General features: G+C 38.1%; 2 protein-coding genes across 2 annotated transcripts; both read left to right on the top strand.

The window, feature by feature from the left end:
* Positions 1–4,697: 4,697 nt before the first annotated feature.
* OR10A7 (olfactory receptor family 10 subfamily A member 7) lies at positions 4,698–5,648 on the top strand. Its single transcript, XM_070407703.1, has one exon. It carries the CDS (start codon positions 4,698–4,700, stop codon positions 5,646–5,648), a length of 951 nt encoding a protein of 316 aa, XP_070263804.1.
* Positions 5,649–17,668: 12,020 nt separating this feature from the next.
* On the top strand, positions 17,669–18,613 carry LOC139006411 (olfactory receptor 6C74). Its single transcript, XM_070408798.1, has one exon. The coding sequence runs from the start codon at positions 17,669–17,671 to the stop codon at positions 18,611–18,613; it is 945 nt and encodes a 314-aa protein (XP_070264899.1).
* The last annotated feature ends 8,331 nt before the right edge of the window (positions 18,614–26,944 follow it).

The following is a 26,944-nucleotide window of genomic DNA, read 5'->3' as shown; positions in this document are numbered from 1 at the left end:
GGCTAGGCCTAGGGACCCTACCTGTGCACAATTTCATGCGCTGTGTCTCTAGTCTATATAATAAAAATGTAAGTGACCATTAAGGTGGAACAACCAGAATGACCTGTCGCTATGATGCACACTGACTACCGGGGGCAAATGCTTAATGCAGAAGCTGCCCCCTGGTGGTCAGTGCACTCCCACAGTGGGAGTGCTGCTCAGCTAGAAGCCAGGCTCACTGCTGGGGAGCTCAGCAGCGATGGCAGGAGCCTCTCCTGCCTCCATGGTAGTGGTAAGGAGCAGTGAGCAGGCGGGCAGTAAGGAGCAGGGGTCCTGGACTACAAGAGGGATGTCTAACTGCCTGCAGGGAGTGGGCCTAAGCCAGCAGTTGGACATCCCCCAAGAGGTCCCAGACAGCAAGAGGGTACAGGCTGGGCTGAGGGACTCCCCTCACCCCCAATGTATAAACTTCATGCACTGGGCCTCTAGTATAATCATATTAACCAATGTCACCCCTATAAATTTAATTTATAAAATTATTATACTATAAAAAATTCCAGGGATTTAAAAAGAAAAAAAAATTGCTTACTTGTTTATAATACGAATCATGTCAGATAATATAAGATACTGCTTCTATGGAACAATATATGTATCTTGGTACTGTTTACAATGTTCTCATAGTAAAAATAAACCAATAGCCAAACTATTTAGGGTATAAGACAACAATAAAACACATGCCAGTTACCAGTTTAACTTGTGTTTAATAATTTAAAAATATTATTCTTAAAACATATATTTTAAGATAATAAAAATTATAAATTAATTAAAAATGAAATTCAAAACCATTTGTCTTAAGGGCATGGTATAAATTTCTCTTATCAATAGTGGATACAAATATATATCACAAATTATAAAAAAAATTATAAAGAAAATTAAAACCTATATTCCTCACAAAGTTTTGGCATATTACTAGTTGTAATCCCAAGGGATTTGACCCATGTGCACAATAGACTTATACAAAATATCTAATATTGAGAAACACATATTGAATTTTAGTCATTATGACTTAAAGAAAATATAGACAGTTCCATTAAAATTTTATATTCTCCCTTATGAAATAAAAATAGTTGTCTAATTAACAGTACCAAGCAGTTCCTTCTAATGTCCCAGGGATCATTTCCCCAAGGCCAGTCACACTTTTAAATATTATTACTAAATATATATCAACATTTAGTATCAGGGCAAAGCAGATTAGTCTGCCTAAGGCATTTGCTTAATTCTGAAGATTTGAGATAATCTATAGATCAAAGAACAATTCTTACAAAATATTACGTATCTTTTAAAAATCATTAATCTTTTAATTAAGGAAGAATTATGGGGTTTTATTTGGTAAGATATATCCATATACCAGTATTTCTTTCTGTTTTTTTAAAAGTAGTCTTATCTGTGCAACTGTGTATAATAAGAACAATTTAAGAAAAATAAATATGAAAACTTGTTTAATTATGGGAAAAGGATCAAATTTATGCTTTATTAAAATAAAAAAATTATGAGGTTCTTATCTCTCTAGAAAGCATTAGACTGCTAAAGAAAAGTGTATCAGAAAAACAATAGTTGTAATTTAAGAAATGCTTTGGATTATAAACATATACTAGTAGAGTATTTTCAATTCAGATATTGGTGTTATTTGCTCTCCAATTTTCACTAACTTATATTTATGGTTGTTAGAGTGATGTTTCAATTAGAGAAAGTTAGAGATGATCTTAACTTCACATTGTATTCCAAATACTGGTGATGTGATTGGGTTGACCTGTAATCATTCTTATGAGAAAACATATACTTGCAGTAAAGCTAGCTGGAATGAGAGGTAAAGTCTATTTTCTCAGCAAATGTTGAAGTTGACCTGTTTAATGGGAAGGAAAAAATTATTTGGCCTTATTAGGACATAGCCAACTAAATTAGGACTTAAGTAAATATCATTAAATTATTAAAATCCTATGCAACGTGTAAATTTGTACATTATCTAGAGCTATGTAGTATTCATACAACTCAGCCACAGTCTGCAAAGTTTTTTTAAAAAAACACATCAGTATAATCTGTGGCAGTTATTGCAACATCATTGCTGATGAATCCCCTCTTTTATATGGATATATGTAAAGTAATCAGTAGGTTTTTTTAGGATATAGAAAGACTGAGAAGGATATTTGGAGGTATAATTTGTGACACTATAAACCTCTAGTTTTACCAAATTTTATTTAATTAAGTGTACTCAGACAAGGTAGAATATGTGCAATACTAGTTATCAGGAAACTGACAATTTTCTTGGATAGCCTTATTATATTTCCCATTGAAGACTATGGATGGCACTATAGACCTTGGTCACTTCAGGAAGGACCGACCAGCCATGCCTTTATGCCACATCAGTATCAGAACTCTGAGAAGCAGTGGTGGTTGGAGCATTTTAGGGATACACTGAAAATTGTTAGCCTGAAATATGTTCTTGATACCTTCATCAACTCTCATATTCTTTTTTTTTTTCCTCAAGATAAATGATGGATTATTTTTAGAGCCATAACAAGATTAGAATTGTTGTAAAGTGTTTGTAGGCATGATAATGCATGCAAATCATTTTATAAGTTTTGCTAAATATACCAGGAATAAGAATGTTGTTGCTATTACTGATGATGAGAATGGTACTGAAGCAGGTTTTGCGATTGCGGTGAGAGGGTAATGGTCATAATCACTAAAACATCAGTTACCCTAGAGTCAGAGACTTCTAAAGACATGATAAGTTGGGATCACCAGAGTGTCCTTTTGCTATTGAGGACATTGGTTTGAGGACTTCTAGTAAACAAAATAAACAGGTGAGATATTACCAAAGACCATATTTTTAAGAGTAGGATTAAAATATGGGTCACTTGTTTCAATATGGATCTACAGGCTGTGAGTTGCTAATTTTTTACTTTCATAGGGTAAATCTATTTCAAAAATAATTTTGACTATAAAAGTTTCTGAATTAAATTTGAAAAATGTATTATAAAATAATCCATTGATCCAATATTTATCTAACCCCCACATTTGAAAAAATGAAACATCATTCACCTCAGCTACAGTGTAGCATTATGAATAATTATTTTTTCCATATAAGTTTCTGTGATTGCTAATGTTTGATATGCTATTGCGAAGTAAGACTTGTACAGAAAATATTTGTATAATTCTACGTTTATTTAAAATTAATTTAAATAAGGTCTAGTATTTGAGTTTATAGTAGTTGAATTAGTGCTTTTTGGCTGGATTTTTACTGGGTGTACAATAAAAACTGACTGGCCTCCACTTCTGACCATGCAGCTGAGATAACTGAGTCTGTTGAGAGTTCAGCAAACTACTGCATAATAATGCTGACTTGGTATCCATCTTGTGTAGCCAAGTGGCCTGCAGGCAGGGATGAGGGGGACTTGCACTTAGATTAGCCCCTCCCTTGAGAACACGCACTAGATAACAGCCTGTAAATGTTAAGTTTCTGACATGACTTCCTCAACTGCCCTTGTGCAAAACGGTCTCCCTTGCTTCCTAGGGTCTTCCCCTTGTGTGCCCTTTCTATAAACCCTGGGGAGCGTATAAAAACTTTGCTCTTTTTGCTTAGAATTGACCAATCTAGCTTTAGCCAGGGAACTCCAAATTACCTCACCCCGGGACCTTAATAAAGGCATGTGGCCCAGCTATTGTCCCACACCCTGCCTTGACTTCCCCGTTTAGCCCCTTGAGGTGTTCCGTGTAGCTCCTCCAGGACCTGTGCATAATAAGTTCTATCTCAGTTTCTCTTGTGGTCTTTTGTTGAACCATGGTTTACCATCCTACACTCTTGGGCTCTAACTAATACATGTTAATTTAACAGTCACAACACAGTGGGGAGCAGAACTATTTTGATGGGTGGAAATTGAGATGAGTATTAGAAGGAAGACTTCTCTTTTTTTGGTCATATTTGTTCAAAGTTGTTCTTTTAAAACCCCAACTCAAATGATATGACCATATGCATAATAAGAAATGGGCAACTTATGGTCAAATTATGGTTCAAGAGACATTATCAAAAATCCCATAAATTATCAGGCTAATGAAGACAAAAAAAGCACCAAAATCATTATATATGTCTACTTGTTTGCTTCTCTTTACTTACTGTTTCTCTCATATGTACATATATGTGTGTGCATGTTTATGTATATATGTATGTATATAGTGGATGATGGTATTAAGTATAACCCATTCAATAAAAACTTTTAACTCTTATAATCAAGCATTAGAAAAGTCAAACCATCCTATAATTTATCTTTTTGCACCCTGGATTTATCTTTAATATAATAGTTTAAAATAAAATAATATAATAAAATTAGTAGATGATTCTATTTTGATTATTTTCTAACTCTTTCTATTTAATTCTGAAAAATAGCATGGCTCTGATGAAGAATATGCACTGTAGACCATGACCCCTGTTGAGAGAAAAACTCATGTAGGTGATAAGCAATTAGTAGGACTCATGCAAAGTATTTCTTTTTCAGTGATTTTTATCTTATTGTAAACATTCTCTCTGCTTCAAAGAAATAGAATGGTAAGGCAACTGAAAACAGACATATGTGTATAGACTTTATTGATATTTTTGAAATTATATCTACATATCTTTTGGTGCACATACTTTGATTCTTAGAAAGAAACTAGTTTAAGACATGATTTGTGAAAATCACACCAGAGTCGCTGAATTTATTCTTCTCGGTTTTACAAACAACCCTGAGATGCAAATTTCTCTCTTTGTTTTGTTCCTGGTCATCTACACAGTCACTTTTTTGGGAAATTTCCTTATTGTCACAGTTACCAGTGTGGATCCTGCTCTTCGAACACCCATGTACTTCTTTCTCCGAAACCTATCACTTCTTGAAGTCTGTTTCACCTTGGTCATGATGCCGAAGATGCTGGTAGACCTGGTGTCCTCAAGGAAAATCATCTCTTTTGTAGGCTGTGGTACCCAGATGTACTTCTTCTTCTTCTTTGGTAGCTCTGAATGTTTCCTCCTTTCTATGATGGCTTATGACCGCTTTGTGGCCATCTGTAACCCTCTTCGTTATTCAGTCATAATGAATAGGTCTTTATGCTTGTGGATGGCTGTAGGCTGTTGGATGTCTGGTGTTCCTGTCTCTATGCTACAGACAGCTTGGATGATGGCCCTTCCTTTTTGTGGGCCAAACACGATAGACCACTTCTTTTGTGATGGTCCCTCAGTGTTGAAACTAGTCACTCAGGACACAACCATATATGAAATGCAAGCACTTGCTTCCACACTACTATTTATTATGCTTCCATTTTCCCTCATTTTGGTCTCCTACATCCGTATTATCTCAACCATCGTAAGGATGCCCTCAGCGACTGGTCGCCAGAAGGCATTCTCCACTTGTTTATCACATATTATTGTGGTATCCCTTTTCTATGGAACAGCCAGCTTGACCTACCTACGGCCCAAATCCAACCAATCCCCGGAGAGCAAGAAATTAGTGTCATTGTCCTACACTGTCATCACTCCTATGTTAAACCCCATCATCTACAGCCTAAGGAACAATGAAGTGAAGGGGGCAGTTAAGAGGACATTCACTAGAAAAGTCTTGCGAAAGTTAAATATGTTTTGAGTTATCTTATGGTGTAGTGCTGCTTCTAAACAAAGTAAGGGCAGCAGAACCCATAAACAAAAGGTTAAAAGGAGGGGAATATTTGCTGTTATTTTGTCAGTGCCACTATGATGGGTGGATCACCGTGCCCAGTCAGAGTCCCAGAAAGAAATAGATGGTAGTCTCAAATTGGGATAATTGAGATAATCTTTATGAGGGGACAATTTATAAATTGGGGGACAGGTTTAGATAATTGTCACACAATTAATATGATGGAAATTCCATTTCTTGATCTCAAGGGGCAAGGTGAAGGAGTTGTAAGTGGAACCTGGATAATGTTAAAATTATAAGAAAAAGCCATCTACCAGGAGCTCTGTTCATTAGTAAAGGAAGACAAGCATGCCAGCTTTATTCTACTTTCTCTTAAATCTATTGCTAGTGCCTGTTCTTGATCAAACCAAATCTGATACAAAAGGCAAGGATGTCTGTGAATGAATTATAAAAAGGCCAGCCTTCTGGGGCACAGATCAGGATGGAAAAAGTTATGAAGGGTAAATGAAAATAACACCACAAACCACTATACATTTTGCAGCTAATATGGTGCTAAGGTCAATTATGTAATGTGTTGTAAGTGACTTTTAAAAGATATATTGAAAGGTGAAGCTTTGTATTTGGCAAGAATTCATGGTGCAAATTCTTTATATGGTTGCTTGTTTAAATGAGGTTATTAATAAAATTACCTTAGTATTAATGTTTGGTGACATGATTCTAGGCCTCTTTGATGATTGGCTAAATCAGCTATTAGTTTATATTCATCAGCTCTTACTTCTTAGAATTTAAACAACAAACATTTTCTTGACACTATAGGAAAAGCAATAGAGTAATGATAGTAACCAACATGTTTTATGGAGGCACTGTCTTTAAAAAATACCTTTGTAATGACTCAAGAGATAGATCTTATTATACATTTATTTTTCATAAAAGACAAATTATGATCAGAATGTTTAAGTAACTTGACAAGGCAAAGAGTTGAGAGGTGACCACAAGAGTTTGAATTTAGGCCCTAATGAATTTGAAATCCAATATTTTAACCTCTTAAAAATATCTAGTCATATTTTCATTATGGTAAAGCACCACTTATATGGGAATTTGGTCTTTAAGGCCTTAAAGGACCTTAAAACAACAGAAAAGACAAAATGAGATTGAATCAAGTTTAATTTTGGAAAATCTTATTTTTAGTAACATAAGGATATATTGGCTTGAATATGCAACTTACATATAACTAGAGGCCCAGTGCATGAATTTGTGCATGGATAGGGTCCAGCTGGCCCACTCTGATGAAGGCCCATCGAGGGTAGGGCCGGCTGAGGGGAGGAGCTGTGGGAGGGCTCCAGGGCATGTCCAGCCCTTCTTGCTCAGTCCTAATCACCTGGACCCCAGCAGCAAACTAACCTACCGGTCAGAGCGTCTGCCCCCTAGTGGTCAGTGCACATCATAGCGACTGGTCGACTGTCTGCCCCCTGGTGATCAGTGCACAACATAGTGAGCAGTTGAGCAGCCTTAGCATATCATTAGCATATTATACTTTGATTGGTTGAATGGATGACCGGACAACTGTACACAGCATATTAGGTTTTTATTATATAGGACTAGAGGCCTAATGCACAAAAATTCATGCAAGAGTAGGCCTTCCTTCCCTTGGTTGCAGGCACTGGCTTCCCTCCATCACCCGGGACCTGTCCTGCCAGCACTGGCTTTCCTCTGGCACCCGGAACCCAGGCTGCTTCCCTCCTCCAGCCACTGTCAGGCACCCGGTACTTGGGCTGGCTTCCCTCTGGCCTCAGCTTCATCAGGAAGGACGTCCAGAATGATGTCCGGAAGACATCCAGTCTAATTAGCATATTACCCTTTTGTTATTATAGATGACTAGAGATGGTTGGGCAGCTGCTATCCGAGGCTTGCATGTGCCTCGGGCCAGCCCTGAGCAGCTGGGCAGCTGCCATCCAAGGCTTGCCTGCACCTCAGGCCAGCCCTGGGTGGCTAAGGGGCTGAGAGGCCTGGGGAACTTCAGAGGCAGGCATGTGGAGCAGCTGGGCCCACCTGGGGTTGGGCCCAGCCTTGCCATGCGCCTGCCACCCCAGTGGGGCTGAGAGGACTTGGCACCACCATCTTGTGGCTGTGGGCACCGCCGTGTTTGAGGGTGTGACAGTCAATTAGCATATTCCCTCCTTATTGGCTGTGGTGCCTCCATCTTTGCGACGGCATGAGGGTCAATTACAATATTCCCTCTTTATTAGATAGGATATCTGTTATAAGTTTTCATTAGCCAATGTTTATCTTAATTGTACAGATTTTATTTAAATCATAACCACCCTCCAACATTGTTTGTCAATTTTCAGGAAAATTTTAAAAGAATCACAACTTGTGATGACTATTTTAATTTAATTATGATTTCTTAAGGTTTATATCCATTGATTAGAATTTGGGATTAAACTATGTGTTTCTATAAATATTTTTATAATGGCCATTTATTAATTAATGTTTTAAAGTTAAATTTATTGGGGTGACATTGGTTAATAAGATCATATAGGTTTCACATGTACTTGTCTATGATACATGAGCTGTATATTGTATTGTGTGCCCTCCACCCAAAGTCAAATCATCATCTGTCACCATATATTTGTCCCTATTCCCACTTCTTTCTACTTCCAGGCAGATTAAAGTTATAGCACCTGTCTCTCTGGTACTTCAGTTAGTCTATGAAATATCACTTCACATTATATCTAATAGAATGACTATCATTGGTCTCTGAATTCTGAACCCCAGTAGTGCAATAAAGCTGTTTTTGTAAATTAGGTCTTAACAAAGTAACACAGCTTCTTAAATACAGTACAACTTATTTCTTAAGAGAGCTTCTACTTGAAATGCTCTAGTTAGGTAAGCTGAATAATAAATAAGATATAAAAATATAACCTCTATTTTGTTGACTAGTCACTAAATTACAGGCACTGGTAGGTGTTTTATACATGTAATTCTGAGAACTACAGTATAATATATAATTATTATTAGCATTATGCAAAGGAGCAAAATACTTAGTTTTCATTACTTCAACTGAGGAGTAATTAATTATGTAATGATTAGTAAAGGATTTCTAGTAGTATTGATTAGAAGCAATGATTAATAATAGAGGAGAAAAATAATACATGAAAATAGATCAAGAAAAATGGAGAAATGAACAAAATTAATATTCTTCCTAATATATGCTTAAGTTGGAATCTTAAAGAAAACAATTAAAAAGTTTATCCTAGAAATGTTAGGTATAAGTACCTATAATTGAATATGGAAGTGTTAAATAATAATGTAAAAGGAATATGGATAGGAGAGAACCAAGATGGCAGTGTAGGTAAATGCCTGTACTCACTGCCTCCCACAGCCACATCAAAATTACAAGTAAAATACAGAACAACCTTCATACATAACCACCTGAAAGCTGAATGAATGGAAGTCCTACAACTAGAGAAGTAAAGAAGAAAGCACATTGAGACTAGTAGGAGGGGTGGGAGGCTGGACCAGTACCCATGTGTGCCACTTTTTTAATCAGGAGGGAGATCTTCTCTGCAGAGGCCCCATCTGAGGAGCAAGGGGACCCAGTCCAACATCAGACCCCCAGCCCAGGGTCCCAGAGCTTGGAAAAGAAGATCCTGCAACTATGAGCTATAAAAAACAGTGGGAATTGAGGCTTGTTGACATGTAGGCTGCTGGAGACCCAGCTGTTCCTTTTAAAAGACAGGTGCAACTTACTGACTTTCAGTGGTTTTAATGTTAAAATATTATTTTATTTTATTTTCCTGATAAAGACAGGAGTGCCCCGGGACCTGGGGGTCAACCTTGAAATGTGGCCCATTATTATTCAAGAACTACCCATCATTATGGAAATACTAATCTTGTTGCCCAAACCTGGCCTGTATATTTTCCTTGTGTCTTTTTTGCCATTTTTTTTTAAAGAAAAACAGACCTGGGTTTATTCTATAGCATCGTGAAGAGATGAGGCTCAGACCAAGAGGCCACCCAAAATTGGGCAGGGGGTGCCTTCTCTGAAACTAGCCTTTTTCTCTTCATGGGTACAGAAATCCCAGATGCATCCCTAAATTGTGAGAAATGTCTCATCTAGTCAAATTTCAAATGACAGACTGGGAAATAAAAACATGGCGAACATGAGACTTTTAATAACACTCCCGGGAGTGGGCATCCATTTTACAAGATCACTAAAAGACTAGTAAATTCATGGGCTGGGGCCTTTTTTAGTTACTTCCCTTTGTCCAAGGAATTTTCCTAGAACCTGTGTTATCAGCCACATATACCACTCATATTCTTTCTCCCCACCTCCACATTCTGTTTGCTCTGGGGAAATTTTGTAATGGTCTGGCCATCTACTGTTTCTTTTCTATTAAATTAAATTAAAGGCATGCTTAATAAATTAACAATAAACACATTAAACCAAACAAAAAGGACAGATAAAACAACAATCAACAGACAAGCACCCATAACACATAGACAAGACTTAATAAAGCAGAGTTCTTTTCATGGATCTTTCAGATATTTTATATTGCCTGGGACTTACAGGCAGAATGCAGCCTAGTTCTCAGCCTGTTGTTCACAGATTTATCATATTCTGCTCTCCATAGCATTGACTGGCATCTAAAGTTATTTTTGCTAAAATCTGCCTGTCCCAAGTTGTCTTATGGTAATTTTCAGACAATGCATTAAAGAGCCCTTTTGTAAAAGGATTGTTAGCCCTATTTTATCTAGCTGTTGAGCCTTTCCACACTAGAGGCAGAGGATCTGGGGCCTTAGGTATTACAGACTTGTGATCCCCAATATGAATTGGGTATAATGCAGTTCGAACAAGAGCCCACATATTTAAAGACAACAAGGGCACTTGTCTTCCTTGATCCTGATTTAAAAAAGTGCTTTTGACACCTTAATTCCTTTATCCTTGAGCATGCAAGCTAAAAATTTACAATGATATTTTCGCCTTTTTCTCAAATTCTTCCCCATTATAGCCTGACTGAAGTAAAAGACATTCCTCGTCCACTTAAGGTTTGCGAATCCCAGCTGGCACGGGCTTTGTGCATGAGAAATTTCCCTACCTTTTCGGTGAACCTCCCACCTTTCCAGTGAATTTCCTTTTTTCTTCGTTTTTTATTTTTATTTATTTATTTATTAAGGTATTATATATCTGTACTTATCCCCCCATTGTCCCCCCCCCCCACTCATGTCCTCACCTCCCTGGTGTCTATGTCCATTGGTTATGTTATATGCATGTATACGAGTATATGACCTCTACCCCTTAACCCCACCCTCCCCTACCTTGCCTCTGTGGTTTGAGCATCTGATTGTTGCTTCTCTGTCTCTAGATCTGTTTCTGTTCATCAGTTTAGGTTGTTCATTATAATCCGCCAATGAGTGAGATCATGTGATATTTATCTTTCTCTGACTGACTTATATCGCTTAGGATAATGCTCTCCAGGTCCATCCATGCTGTTGCAAATGGTAGGAGTTCTGTCCTGTTTATAGCAGTGTGGCATTCCATTGTGTAGATGTACCACAGTTTTTTAATCACTCATCTGCTGATGGGCACTTAGGCTGTTTCCAAATCTTAGCTATTGTAAATTGTGCTGCTATGAACATAGGGGTGCATATATCCTTTCTGATTGGTGTTTCTGATTTCTTGGGATATATTCCAAGAAGTGGGATTACTGGTCAAATAAGAGTTCCATTTTTAACTTTTTGAGGAATCTCCATACTGTTTTTCACAGTGGCTGCACCAGTCTGCATTCCCACCAGCAGTGCAAGAGGGTTTCTTTTTTACACATCCTCGCCAGCACTTGTCATTTGTTGATTTGCTGATGATAGCCATTCTGACAGGTGTGAGATGGTACCTCATTATAGTTTTGACTTGCATCTCTCAGATGATTAGTGACTTTGAGCATGTTTTCATATGTCTCTTGTCCTTCGGTATGTCCTCTTTTGAAAAGTGTCAATTTAAGTCCTTTGCCCATTTTTTGTTAAGTTGTATAAGTTCCTGTAAATTTTGGAGATTAACCCCTTATCTGAAAGAGCATTGGTGAATATGTTCTCCCATGCAGTGAGCTTTCTTGTTGTTTTGTTGATGGTTTATTTTGCTGAGCAGAAGCTTTTTATTTTGATGTAGTCCCATTTGTTTATTTTCTTCTTAGTTTCCATTGCCCTAGGACAGTGATGGCGAACCTATGACACGCGTGTCAGAGGTGACACGTGAACTCATTTTTTTGGTTGATTTTTCTTTGTTAAATGGCATTTAAATATATAAAATAAATATCAAAAATATAAATCTTTGTTTTACTATGGTTGCAAATATCAAAAAATTTCTATATGTGACACGGCACCAGAGTTAAGTTAGGGTTTTTCAAAATGCTGTCACGCCGAGCTTAAAGGTTCGCCATCATTGCCCTAGGAGCTATAATGGTAAAGATATTGTTACTATAAATGTCTGATATTTTGCTGCCTATGAAGTCTTCTAAGATTTTTATGGTTTCCCATCTTATATTTAAGTCCTTTAGCCATTTTGAATTTGTTTTTGTGTATTGTGTAAGTTGGTGATCTAGTTGCATTTTTTTTTTTTTGCATGTATCTGACCAAATTTCCCAGCACCATTTGTTGAAGAGACTGTCTTGACTTCATTGTATGCTCTGCCTCCTTTATCAAATATTAAGTGAGCATAATGGTTTGGGTCAATATCTGGGTTCTCTGTTCTCTATATGTCTATTCTTGTGCCAGTACCAGGCAGTTTTGAGAACCGTGGTTTTGTAATATAGCTTGATACGTGGTATTATGATCCCTCCAACTTTGTTCTTCTTTCTCAGGTTTGCTGTGGCTATTCAGGGTCTTTTTTTAAAATTCCTGATGAATTTTTGGAATTGTTCTAGGTCTTTTAAATATTCCATTGGTATTTTAATGGGGATTGCATTGAATCTGTAGATTGCTTTGAGTAGTATGAGCATTTTAATAATGTTGATTCTACCAGTCCATGAACATGGTATGTCCTTCCATTTGTTTATGTCTTCCTCTATCTCTTTTCCAATGTCCTGTAGTTTTCTGAGTATAGGTCTTTTACCTCCTTAGTTAAATTTATTCCTAGATATCTTAACTTTTTTGGTGCAATGGTAAGTTTATGTTATTTTAAAAGGTAGAAAGCCCTCAGCTAAAATCTGCTTTACATTAGTCTTTTATAAAGAACTAGAGGCCCGGTGCACAAAAATTTGTGCACTCGGGCGGGGGGGGGGGGGGGGGTCCCTCAGCCCGGCCTGTGCCCTCTCGCAGTCTGGGACCCCTCGGGAGATAACGACCTGCTGGCTTAGGCCTGCTACCGGGTGGCAGAGGGCAGGCCCAATCCCTAGGTGCAGCCCCTGGTCGGGCTCAGAGCAGGGCTGATTGGGGAGTTGGGGCACCACCCCCTGTCATGCACAGAGCAGGGCGGATTGGGAGGTTGTGATGCCACCCTCAGTCACACTCAGGGTAGGGCTGATTGGGGGGTTGGGGCACCACCCCCTGTCACACTCAAGGCAGGGTCGATGGGGAGGTTGCAGCACCAGCCCCTGTGACGCACAGAGCAGAGCCAATCAGGGGGTTGGGTGCTGCCCCCTGTCACGCTGATCTGGTGCCAGGAGGCCTCGCGGCTCCGCTGATCCCAGTGCTGGGAGGCATATTACCCTTTTACTATATAGGATAGAGGCCTGGGGGCCGGCTGGTTTGCCCTGAAGGGTGTCCTGGATCAGGGTGGGGGTCCCCACTGGGGTGCCTGTCCAGCCTGGGTGAGGGGATGATGGCTGTTTGCAGCTGGTCACACACCCTTCAGGGTGGGGGTCCCCACTGGGGTGCCTGGCCAGTCTGGGTGAGGGGCTGAGGGCTGCTTTCAGGCTGGAGGTTGTTGACTGAAGCTCCCAACCTCTCCTTTTTTTTTTTTTTTTTTTTTTTTTTATTCTGGGCCAGCTTTAGCTCTGGCTCTAGCTCTGAGGCTTCCGCTGCTGAAAGCATTGTTTGCGTTCTATAATCGAAACAATGTATAACTCCAGCTCTGAGATCCCGGCTGGCTGAAAGCTGGTTTCTGGGGTTTTGTTTAGCTTCTATATTTGTTAGAATGTTTCAAACTGCCAGCTCAGAGGCCGGCAAGGCAGGCGGGGAACGTTGGAGTCTGCAGTCACTGGAGCAAGCAAGCCTCATGTTCACTTCCAGCTGCCTGGCTGCTGGCCGCCATCTTGGCTGACAGTTAATTTGCATAAGAATATGCTGATTAGCCAATGGGAAGGGTAGCGGTAGTACGCTAATTACCATGTTTCTCTTTTATTAGTGTAGATAATAAAAAGAGAAAAAGATAAGATTAACAAAGAAGAATGAGTCACCATATCGTGTAATATAATTTAATGTAAACTAAATACATTTTAAAAATTACAAATAGAGGACATCAATATTAAAATATAGTCTCTCTCTTTTTTTCCTTTGTATTTCTACATGACTTTATCAATGCAGTACACTATTCTTTTGAAAAGTCTGGATTAAGAGAAAACAAATTCAAAGATCTTAATTGAGTTCATGGTATTTTGAGTAAAAATTAATGAATTAATTATTATATGCTATTACTGATGACTAGCAAAATATTTGGTGTGGGTGGCAACAGACCTCAAAATAATAAGTATCTCATAGAGCCTTTCCCTCTATAATTCTCATTCTTTAATATTTTTAATCAGTTAATGCTCTTGAGACAAGTGGCACTGTGTATAAAAAAGATTACACTTCTTGTAATCTTAAGAACTACAAAACAAGCAATTAGGCTTCTTATTGAAGGACAGAAACTTCTCAAAATAAAGAACAAGTCTGAAATCTCTTTTTATATTTCATTTTTATACTTTTAAAAAGATAAATATATTCATTTTGTGGATAATCCTAAAAAATATGTTCTAAGTGAAATATTACATAAGTTGGTGAGCACTGTTTTAAAAACCACGAGAAAAAAAATGAAACTAGATAAGTTTTTTTGTTATGTTAAAAATCTTTGATTTTACATATTCTCAGTGTGTGTTGCTGGAGCCAATGTATATTTAGAAGAGAATGTAAGAGAAAGGTATGGGCTAAAGCAAAAAAAACCCCAAAATGATGGCATGGAGACCTTCAGAAACTGCTTCTATTCTGGGACTCACATTAAATGAAGAGAGGTAGGAATGAAATTGCTACTAAACACATTAAAGTTTAGAAAAATTTGTGGTTTTGTTTTAATTATAAGAACTTTTTCACGAAACTCTAAAATTTGATTTGTATTAAATTCACTGAAATAGTATGGCATGAAGTGAGGACTAATGTTTTACAAAGCTATTTTGATAGTTATACAGAAAGAATCAACTGTGCTATCTTAATAGGAAATCTTTAAACCTTTCATTTTGTAGGAACCAAGCTTTGAATAGATATCCTTCATAATATCCAACAGAATCAGAGAAATGCTCTTTATTAAATAAATATATTTTCTCTAGATAATTATAACAGCATATGAATTTATAACAGCATGGTCATTGAATATTGTGAATTATGGATAACTCTTGAACTTGGGAAATTATTGTTTCATATTTGTGAATCAGTCACATTGAATTATATAGAAATTTAACATTTCATATCACAAAGGAATCTCTTACCTCTTACCTATAAACTTCAAAAGCAATTACAGAAACCCTGAGACTATAAGGGGGCTTAGAAACAGTGATTATTTTACTTTTATCTAGCTAGAACTTAGTATAGTATTTGGAAGAAAAATAATGTTGCCTAATAGTTTGTAACATTTATTTATTTAGAATCTTGTAATTTAAATTTAGGCTAGACAGTACCCAAATATGAACTTACTTCTGACTTTACACTCTAGCACTCTATATAACACATATCATTGACTGATGTTTTCCTATGATTTTCACTTTTAAAAATAGAATAACCTTGGATTTAAAAAACATCTCACTAGTGAGTATGACTTTTACTTATATGGCTAGAATATTCACATTTTTAGAAAAATGATTCATTGAAGAAAATGGAAAAGGAAAGAAAAGAGAAGTAAAAGGGAGAAGGAAATAAATTAGTGGCAATTATTTATAATGTATGGGGGGTACTTTTCTTCAACTCTTCTGGGTTCTTCTGGCTGGCCTAATAATTAAATTGATATGAGACAGATTAATAGGAGGAAACCCAAATTTAATTTGTATGTACAGGGCTCCATAGGAATGAGGCCCATAGGCAGTCTGGTAACTGATGCTTATATGCTGTCCTGTACTAAGAAGAACAGGATAGGGTTTTGGGACTTCAAAGGAAAGGAAGACAATTCATAGAAAGATGGGAAGATGAAATGTTTAGTAAACAAATGTTTGCTATGACATGCAGAGACAAAGGGACACTGAGAGGAGTAGAGCAAACAGGTCTTGCTAAATTCCCCCTAGTCCACCACACCTAGCTCATATTCTTTGCAGTTATCTTCTGGTAATAGCTTTCTTCCTAGCATAGGTCCTTTATCTGAATTCCTTTTAGGTAGTTAAGGGGGAGGTAAAAAGAAAAAGTTCCCAAGTCTTCTGTTCTTAAAAATAATCAGCCTAAAATAATCCTCATGCCAAAGAGACATAGTTTAGGGCAGTGAATTTTGCTCCCCTACAATAATCATTGGAAACACTTGTACATTGTTATGACAGCCAAATTGGAATATATAAAATGCAATAAAGTTAAAATACAATTTAGCATAATATTTTTTTTATAGCAGATATTGTCATTCTTTAAAAAAAATAGTGAAAGACTTTTGAGGTGATGAATGTAAGGGTGTAGGCTGGTCTGCAAGAAGACAGAAAAACAAGAAAAAATAAGAATTCCCATAATTTTGAATTGTCATGTGCCGAACCAGGAAGAGAATGAATATTGAAAATAGAGAAGAAGCTATGAAAGGCAACAGAGGAAGTAATGGACTAATATAACTACCAGCCATGTCTAGCTAACATTTATATTTTTAAAATAGCTAGTTTTCTAGAACCCTCTTCTATCCCTGCAGATATTAAGCACGCTACTTAAACAAAATAAATATCATACATGAGGATACACGTTATTATCTGCTTGGGTGTATATCAGAGGAAAGAAGCAACCAGGGTGAGATGAATTAAATTCAAGTCTCAGGAACAATGGAGGAAGCTAAGCCAAAAGTTATAAGGATTTAAGTCTTAAATTTTCAGAAGTTTGGCGAAAGTATTGAATTCCCACTGCTAATGGGCTAGAAATATTTAGGTCAATTTTATATTAATTTTAAGAGGCAGAGATTCCTTAGCTGCAATCTGACTTACAGAATTACAAAGTCACCATAAAGTAGTAAACACAGAAAAAAAATGTTTGGCAAAGAAGTAGGGGTCTTATTTCTCTGTAAAATGATGAAGATGATGAAACTTTACTTGCTGCAAAGCAGCGGGCTTCTCTGAAGATCTCTTGAGGTTCTGTGTAGCTTTAAGATTTATGACCCAAGGAAATAGTTTTATACTGATATAGTTTTGTATTTGTATAAATAAAAACATGAATGATTCTTTTAATTAAAATAAACAAAATAAAAATGGGTCACAGGTTGGTGTAAAATAATTTAATGTAAAATAAATAGATTGGGAAAAATTGCAAATACAGAAGATAATAGTTAAAATATTATAGATTTTTGTTATTTGTATTTACTTTTATATGACATTAACAATGTAATATGTTATCTTTTTGAAATGCCTGGATTTAAACCCTTTAGAAAAGAAAATAGAGTTCCATTTAGTTAACAAATTTTAAATAAAAAAATATGAGTGAGTTTTGATAGGTTGTTACTGCTGACTAGGAGGACAGAGAAGAGAGTTGGATATGGGAAGCAATATGTTTATGGAGCATCTTAAGCAAATAGTCATCTCATGCAACCTTTTTCCCTTTAATTTTTATTTCTTCTTTTTCCCTTTTAATAGAAAACAGCTATGAGAAACCACACGACAGTGACAGTCTTTATTCTTCTTGGACTGACTGATGATCCACAATTACAGGTTGTCATTTTTCTTCTCCTTCTTATCACTTACATGTTGAGTGTCACCGGGAACCTAACCATCATCACTCTCACCCTCTTGGATCCACACCTAAAGACGCCCATGTATTTCTTCCTCCGAAATTTCTCATTTTTAGAAATCTCCTTCACAACTGTATGCATCCCCAAATTTCTTGTCAGTATGGCAACAGGTGATAAGTCCATTTCTTACAATAACTGTGCAGCACAGCTGTTTTTTACTATTCTCTTGGGTGCATCCGAGTTTTTTCTTCTGGCTGCTATGTCCTATGATCGCTACGTGGCCATCTGCAAACCCCTGCATTACACCACCATCATGAGTGGCAGAGCCTGCACCTTGTTGGTCTTTGCTTCATGGTTGGCCGGTTTCATAATAATTTTTCCACCACTCCTTGTAGGTCTCCAGCTAGACTTCTGTGCAGCCAACACTGTAGATCATTTCTTCTGTGATGTTTCTCCTATATTGCAGCTCTCTTGCACAAACACGGATATAATAGAATTAATGATGCTTCTCTCAGCCATTTTAACGCTCGTGGTTACACTAGTATTAGTGATTCTCTCCTACACAAACATCATCAGGACTATTCTGAAGATACCTTCTCCTCAACAGAGGAAGAGAGCCTTTTCTACATGCTCTTCTCACATGGTAGTTGTGTCTATTTCCTATGGCAGTTGCATCTTCATGTATGTGAAACCCTCGGCAAAGGAGAGAGTGTCTTTAAATAAAGGGATAGCTCTGCTCAGTACTTCTGTTGCCCCCATGTTGAATCCCTTCATTTACACACTGAGAAACAAACAAGTGAAAGATGCTTTTAAGCACATGATCAAAAAGAATTTTTTTCAACAAAGTGAACCACTTTAGTGATATAACTGAGGTTATGAAATAAAAAAAAAAGGAAGTGTGGGGTGTGTCACAGAGCTCGTCAATGTTTTATTCAAAATATTATCTATCTTTTGAATTGTAATTCTCATTGTGGCTTACCTAATCTCCAAAGTCTGTCCTCCACTGCTAGACTTCTTCTTCCTCATGCTGAGAGCATATATAAAAGATATTTCTTGTTTGTAGACAAATTCATTTGTCTTTTTGTGTGTGTGTGTCTCTAGATTTCCTTGCAAAGTTCTCTCACAGAAAGACAAAGTGAGACTTAATTTTTTCTATGTTTCTTTTCACTGCTCTGTAATCCAGCGACCCAATTTGGCATATATTCTAATAGAATTTAATACATTTCTCAGATTTGATCAGCTAATTTGTTTTTTATTGGTGGATTGCAAATTTGAAATCTGATTTATTAGTGTGTTTAGTAGAACTGCAGGGCAAATTAATATAGTGGCATTTCTTATGTTACACATTTTGATAGTTTCAAATTTTTAACTAAGCTTTGAATTGTGTATTTTTAGAAACAGGAGGGTCTAGAGAGGTCTAAGCATTACTAACCTTGCAGTTATTAGATAGAACTCATTGCTAACATTTAGCGAATGTTTACAATGAGAATGCACTAGCTCCCATCTTCAAAACTGTATGACAGGTATCATCATGCTTGTTTATTAATAAAAACTAAGGCATATTTAGAGCCTAAGTAACTTGCTGATGACAGAAAAAACAACACCTCACTGATGACAAAATACAGTCCTTGGTTGTACATGCATCTTCTATATTTTGTTAACAAAATGAAGTGGAAATCCTTTCAATCTCCAATGCCATTTAGGAGGCAAATGAAATTAGATCTTTTAAGAAATTTCCATTAAGTTAATGAAATGACCTATATAAAAGTAGGCCTCATGAAATCTAGGAAGGTACTTTATTTTTCAAATTAAGTGATTTGAGCATTAAAAATTAGATATAATGACTGATCTTGTGCTAAACAACACATTTTTACCCTTTCCCAAATTGTTATACCGCAGTATGACCAAAATAAAATATTTTTCTGACTAATATAAATTTCATTGATAAATATTTATCTAGCACTTGCTTCTGTACAATGTAAACAGTGACTTTATGAATATTTTGTGACTTGTAGGATTATCACTTTTTTGATTTATCAGAATGTTACATACATAAATTATCCTACACATATAAAAGGAATATATTACTTTGTTAGATGTTCAGGTTAGCAAGAAATTTAACATTAACTTTGTGAATATTAGTGAAATTTTAAAATTTATATATTTAACCTAGAACTCACCTCCACTCTGACAGCTATCCATGTGTTCTCACAATATAATATACAGATGATGTATTATAGAGTTGTACACATGAAACCTGTGTAATTTTATTAACCAATGTCACGCCAATAAATTCAATTAAAAAGAAATAAAAAGATAAAGCTATATTTCTAAATAAATAATAAATGGGGCATTGAGAAGAGGTAGAAAGACTCAAATTTATATTTCAAATATGGACCATGTTTGTGTAAGTGGTTTCCATAAAACCTTAATAACATTTTAAGAATATTTTATTAGATGATAAAAATTGAGATATAAAAAAGGTACCCTTCAACTTCCCTATTTGACTTTCTTAAAAATTGAATTGAGGAGAAACAAGATGGCAGCATAGGTAAACACCTGTACTTTCTGCCTCCCGCAACCATATCAAAATTACAAGTAAAATACTTAAAAACTATCATCCAGAACCATGGGGAACCTGGCTGAGTAGAAGAACTACAACTAGAAAAATAAAGAAGAAAGATCATTGAGACTGGTAGGAGGTGTGGAGGTATGGAGGTGCAGAGGTGTGGAAGGGGCTGGCACCTGGGTGTGCCGCTTTTTAATCAGGAGGGAGATACAAGCTCTGGCGTGCTCTGAGTTCCAGTGCCAGGTGAGACTTCTGGGGACCCAGACGCATACAGGAAGAAACTAGACTGTCTGGCATTGGGGCAAGAACACAGGGGCAACTTTCTTCCAAATGAAGGTGCATGTAGCAGTGGTCAGAACTCTCCGGTGCAGGACTGACTGGCAGCCATTGCTGTTTGCTCCACCTGGGAGACTCCCTGAGACCCCACCCCAAACCAATTTACAATCATACCCAAGTTGTGGGCAGCGGCTTTTGCATATGAATGGCCTGTCCTTTCTCAGCCTAAAACCTGTCAAACTGCAGCTGGGTCAGGGAGCACCAAAGCTATCTAAAGGAGGCAAAAGCCAACACTGCAGCAGCATGCCTTGCTTCCCAGCTTGGCTTCATCTGGGCACTTCCAAACCCCATACAAAGAGGCAGAATCTGCAGATTTCTCTGTAGCTGCTGCTGGGTGGCCCCAGGCAGTGGCTGACTTTGCATGTCTTTGGAGATCCAAGAGCCGGTATACCCAGTGGTCAGCGTGAGACCATCCAGTTTATATCTCTTCAGATCTGTAAGAGACACACTCAAGGGGCAGACTCAGTGAGCACCAAAGCTCTACTGAAGCAAGTGTTGCCCCATAAGGGTGTCTCCTGCATAGCAGCTCTTCCACTGTAGACACAGCTGATCCTCACAGCCAATTGACCTGGAGGTAAACAAACACAGGGAAGCAGCCAAAATGCAGAGACAAAGAAATGTGTCACAAATGAAAGAAATGGAAGAAAGCAAACTACTGGATATAGAGTCAAAACCACAGATATAAGGTTACTCAAGAATCTTCTAGAAACATCTGAGAAACTTAGTGAGACCTTTGAGGAATTTGTGAGACCTTCAAATATCTTAGTGAGAATGCCAAAAAAAAAAAAAAAAAAAAAAGAAGGAAAAGGACCAGTCAGTAATTAAGCATACACTGACTGAAATAAAGAATAATACACAGAGATTCAACAGTAGAGGATCCCAAGAATCAAGTCAAAGAGTTGAAATATGAGGAAGCAGAAAACACCCAACTGGGAGAGCAAAAAGAAAAAAGAATGAAAAAATATGAAGACAGTGTAAGGAGCCTCTGGGACAACTTCAAGCATACCAACATCCAAATTATGGGGGTGCCAGAAGAAGAGAGAGAGCAAGGTATTGAAAATCTATTTGAAGAAATAATGACAGAAAACTTCCCCTATCTGGTGAAAGAAATAGACTTACAAGCCTAGGAATGCAAAGAACCCCAAACAAGAGGATTCCAAAGAGGACCACACCAAGGCACATCATAATTAAAATGCAAAAGACAAAGAGAGAATCTTAAAAGCAGCAAGAGAAAAACAATTAGTTACCTACAAGGGAGTACCCATTAGACTGTCAGCTGATTTCTCAACAGAAACTATGCAGGCCAGAAGGGAGTGGCAAGAAATATTCAAAGTGATGAATACCAAGAACCTACAACCAAGATTATTCTACCCAGCAAAGCTATCATGTAGAATTGAAGGTCAGATAAAGAGCTTCACAGACAAGAAAAAGCTAAAGGAGTTCATCACTACCAAACCAGTATTATATGAAATGCTGAAGGGTATTCTTTAAGAAGAGGAAGAAGAAGAAAAAGGTTAAGATAAAAAATTATGAAAAACAAAGTGACAACAAATACATATCTATCAACAAGTGAATCTAAAAGTCAAATGAACAAAAAATCTGATGAACAGAATAAACTGGTGAATGTAATAGAATCAGGGGCATAGAAATGGAGTGGACTGACAATTCTTGGGGGGAAGGAGATATGGGGGGTGCAGGAAGAGATGGGAGAAAGATCTTATATGCATGTATGCAGTACCTATAGACGCGGACAGTGGGGTGGTGAGGGCATGGAGTGGTGTGGGAACCGGGTGGAGGGGAGGTATGGGGGGGAAAAAAAGAGGGACATCTGTAATAATCTGAACAATAAAGATTTTTTAAAAAGAAATAAAAAAGGATATACATACAAAAAAATTGAATTTATTGGTTCACAAAACCATACAGGTTTCAAGTGTACAACCCAACAGAATATCATCTGCATTATGCACCCATTGCCTCAAGCAAAGTCTCTTTTTGTCCCCATTCCAGCCCACTTTGCCAACTCCCCTTACCCCTCCCCCTTTCCCATTTTTACAGATCAATTTCTTCTGAAGACATCATATATTAAGTTTATATGCACAAAATTTCCTACCTTATGGATAACAACTGCACTCCAGAAAAGCAGTTGCAAACTGTTTGACATCTGATATATGCCAGAATTTCTCAGATTTCATGTGCACACTCTTGCCTACGTCTCAGGTTGTCGACAAATGCAATATGTGAAATATTTATTCTACATTTCTAGGTTATTTTGCTTTCTGACCATTCATTATATGTGAATGTAAAGTCTATTTAGTTCTCCTTACAGTCTGTTACATAGATAAATACATAAGTAATTTAATATAGATAAAAGACTATATATCTTCCCTTTTCATTTATATCCAAAAGAATTATGAATATCTTTTGTAAAATTCATAATTATATTTATTAGGTTTAACTACTTACACTGCACAGGCCCTTTTTCATCTTTCATTAGTAGGCTGTATATAAATAAATAATAGAAAATGCAAAAAAGGAAACCCCAGGCTTTAGGTAGAATGAGAAATAATTAGAAGTAATTTTCTACTTAGTTTGCAATAAATCAGAAGTTTGTGAATAAATTTTTACTTTTGTTAATAGCAAGGATAAGAATGTATTATATATTGTGTTGGACTTTAAAAAAATATTAAAATCCCCTTTGTGCATCTATTTCTGCCATCTCTGATGTTCTTTTCCCCCCTGGAACTTAAAGATAACAAAATTGTTAACAGTTGTGTTTCACTGATATATATTGAATAATTGTTAAGAAAAATTAGACTGAAGGCACATCCATTGTCTCTTAAATATCCTCTTGTCTTTGATCTCTGACTTATCCTCCACATTGCTGTTGGAACACTTCCTAAGATACAAATTGCTCATGGCACTTTCCTTAAGAAAATTTTAAGATTATTTTTATTGTTGACACTATTACAGATGTTTCTATTTCCCCCCATTTCTGCCCACTTCCACCCAGCTCCCCCCCACCCCTCTTTCCTCTGGCCATCACCACACCATTGTCTGTGTCTGTGTTATACATATAAGTTCTTTGGATAATCCCTGCTAAGAAATTTTTTTTTTTTTAATTTTTCGCTTAAAGTATTACAAAGGGTATTACATAAGTGTCCTTTTTTCCCCCCCGCCCTTGACAAACCCCTACCCTCCCTATATTGCTTACAGAGTAATGTTAAAATTCCTCTAGTGATTGTATTTTATATGCTTATCATATGGCTCTGTATGACCTACATTCAGTTGAGAAAGGTCAGCCTTTAATGCCATGCTCTTTCCAAGAGATGATTTAAGTAACTCTGTCAACAACTTGAAGCCATGGACTTCTAACATTCTCATCTTCAATATTGCCTTTAGAAGGTCAGATAACTGATTTCAAAATCCCCTCTTAAGGGTATATTTTATATGACCAGCAGTGCAGGAATGACATTTTTCAGGGTATTTCTATCAATCCTGTTTTAGCTCTTGTTTTGAATTATTTCACAAGATAATTTTATGTTACTTAGTCTTGGAAGATAGAGAAAACAGCAGGTTTCTTCCCTGACCAGTGTTACAAAGATATTGCCTCTCCATGTGGCAAGGTTGGGCAGATTTGCTAGTAATATTGTCAGTCTCTTAAGTTTGGGGTTCCTCAACTGTGACATGAACTGATTATATATGTGCAACATCCACGTGGGTCCTCTTTACATTGCCCCTGCTGGGGATGAGGAGGCAGGTGGAACTGAGCTAACATGAAACTCATTAAACTTCCTGTGCTGTAATAACATTTATTGTCTTTGACTCAGGAGTCTTGTGCTTTTTGCCAGAATCTATGAAACTTTGGCTGGTTGATCTACTATAGCACTTGCTGTTCTGGGCCGTTTTGTTGTAAGGGATGACTTGCTGGAAGAGAGAGGGCACAAGGGCCTTCCATGGGAAGGTTAGGGATATGAAAGGCTCTTATATCCAGTTGTGGATTTTCTTGCACAAGTGCTGAGTGAGGAGGATAAGGGTGCCCTACTGTCACAACAGTCAAAGGGCAAGTAGGTAGGATTGAAACTAGCTACCTGAGCACTCCTTTTTGTTGTTGCTCACTCCTTTGTAGGAAAGAGGAAGGGCCAAAGCCTCCCCACACCTGGCGTTGGGTGTAATACAATATCGGATGTTTGTATGACTCACAGGTAAACATCTGACTACTCATAATGAAAAGTAATTATGCCCATGACTTCTAGCTTTAACTCCAACATGGGAAGTGCTTGAAAGTTCTCACTCCCAAATGTATGACCAGAAAGCTGGACAACTGTAAAACGACTACTTTTCTCGTACCCATTAGAGAACTAAGGCTGCAGGGAGAAACTGCTGCCCTGAAATGTGAACAGACTTGCATCCAGGAAATCACAGGTGGGATCTGCTTACCTGGCACAGAAACCTCTGCAACAGTAATTGAGTAAAAACACTTAAATACTATCTTGGATGAACTCTAGAGCATGAATGTGGATAAGAATGAGAGAACATCCTAGAGGCCACAATATTAAGGGAGCCCCAACAATTTTATGAGCTTTACCTCAAAAAAACTGCTCCAGGTTCTCATGGTGAGTATTTGGAAAAAGAAAAACCAACCTTTGTGTTTTTTGGCAAGAGAAGTGAAGAGCAATCGCTGTGAAATACACCTGGAGCCTTCTCTATAACAAAGCCCACTGTCCAGGAAAAAGAATTTGCCAGTGTCTGTGGACAAAGGACATCCTCTCACTCTGTTCTCTCACCTAATAGGGGGAGGAGCATAGTCAATGGGTGCCATGCCTTCAAGGAACAAGATTGAGCTGCAGGCAGGGAAAGGAGTAGAGGCCAGTGAGGGAAAAAGATAAACCACTGGAGAAATGCTTGGGAAAGTCAGAGCCCAGGGACAAAGGCTCACTAAAAGGCCAATATTTAATTGGAAGATCATAGGATGCTCTTTCATTATAGGAGAAAAATGTTCCTCATCTCCCCCCATTGCTAGTGGGAGGGGGGGTTCTGGGGTACTGCGGGAAGAGCATTTCTGGAGGCCCCCATGGAGGATGAGATAAGATAGAGCTTTATTTTTGTGGAAGGATACCCCTGAGTTTCCAAAGTCCCATTTCCCTTAGTCCAACCATAGAAGTATCGCTGGGGTTTCAGTAAAGCTAAAATCAGAGCCAGTGTCCAGAGCTTCCTTCATATGTTGGAGCTGGGCCCTTTCAGCATCAGGCTAGTTACAGTAGTCCGTGTGTGTGCGGTTCACATGGCCATGTGCCATGTGAGCAGATGCAGAGAAGCAGGAGCAGAAGAGCCCCACAAGCCCAGAGTCACATGAGTCCCAAAAGAGCCAAGAGAGTTAACTCCTTTGTTCTTCTTGCTTTTGTAGGGCCATTCTCATTCTGGCAAACTATCTCTGTCCCCAGGTATGATTAACAGCAAGCACATTCCAGGTGTCACCCCAACTTTACTAGGCATTAGTCTATCTTCCCTTTTGTCCAGTCCCCTCCCCACAATGTTTTGCAGGGAACATGCCTATAATGTCTGGCCTTTACTTTGCTTCTTTCCTATTATTAACTAGAGACCTGGTGCACAAAATTCATGCATGGGGGTCCCCTCATTCCAGTCTGCACCTTCTCTAATCTGGGACCCCTCGGGGGATGTCCAAACTGGCAGTTGGTCATCACTCTCACAATATGGGACCGCTGGCTCCTAACTGCTCACCTGCCTGCCTGATCACCCCAAAATGCCCCCTCTGCCAGCTTGGTCACCCCCAACTGCCACCCTCACCAGCCTGGTCGCCCCTTACTGCCCCACCCCAATGGCCTGGTTGTCTCCAACTGCCCCTTTCTGCCAGCCTGGTCACCCCCAAATGCCCTCCCTTCTGGTCTGATAGCCCCCAAATGTCCCCCAGCCAGGCTGGTTGCCCCTTACTGCCCCCCCTGCTGACCTGGTCACCCCACGCAGCCTGCTGTTCAGTCATTTGGTTGTCCCTCACTAACCCCCTGCTGTCCTGATTGCCACACACACCCTGCTGTTCGGTTGTCCATCTGATAGTTTAGGTTGTGATGGCCCCTGGCTTTTTATATATTACTAGAGGCCCAGTGCACAAAAATTTGTGCACTCGCGGGGGAGGTCCCTCCGCCCGGCCTGTGCCCTCTCGTAGTCTGGGACCCCTCAGGGGATAACCACCTGCTGGCTTAGGCCTGCTCCCCAGGGGATTGGGCCTAAGCTGGCAATCAGACATCCCTCTGGCAGCCTGGCAGCCCT

The sequence above is a fragment of the Myotis yumanensis genome, unplaced genomic scaffold, assembly GCF_028538775.1.
Source record: "Myotis yumanensis isolate MYYU_CA2020_CCGP unplaced genomic scaffold, mMyoYum1.0.hap1 SCAF_3, whole genome shotgun sequence".
Lineage (NCBI taxonomy): Eukaryota > Metazoa > Chordata > Mammalia > Chiroptera > Vespertilionidae > Myotis > Myotis yumanensis.
The sequence above is the reverse complement of the archived record's forward strand: the minus strand, read 5'-3'. Positions and strand labels throughout refer to the sequence as shown.

What these genes read in the sequence shown, in the direction of transcription:
- OR10A7 (XM_070407703.1), top strand. Translation starts at nt 4,698, where the DNA reads ATGATTTGTGAAAATCACACCAGAGTCGCTGAATTTATTCTTCTCGGT.
- LOC139006411 (XM_070408798.1), top strand. Translation starts at nt 17,669, where the DNA reads ATGAGAAACCACACGACAGTGACAGTCTTTATTCTTCTTGGACTGACT.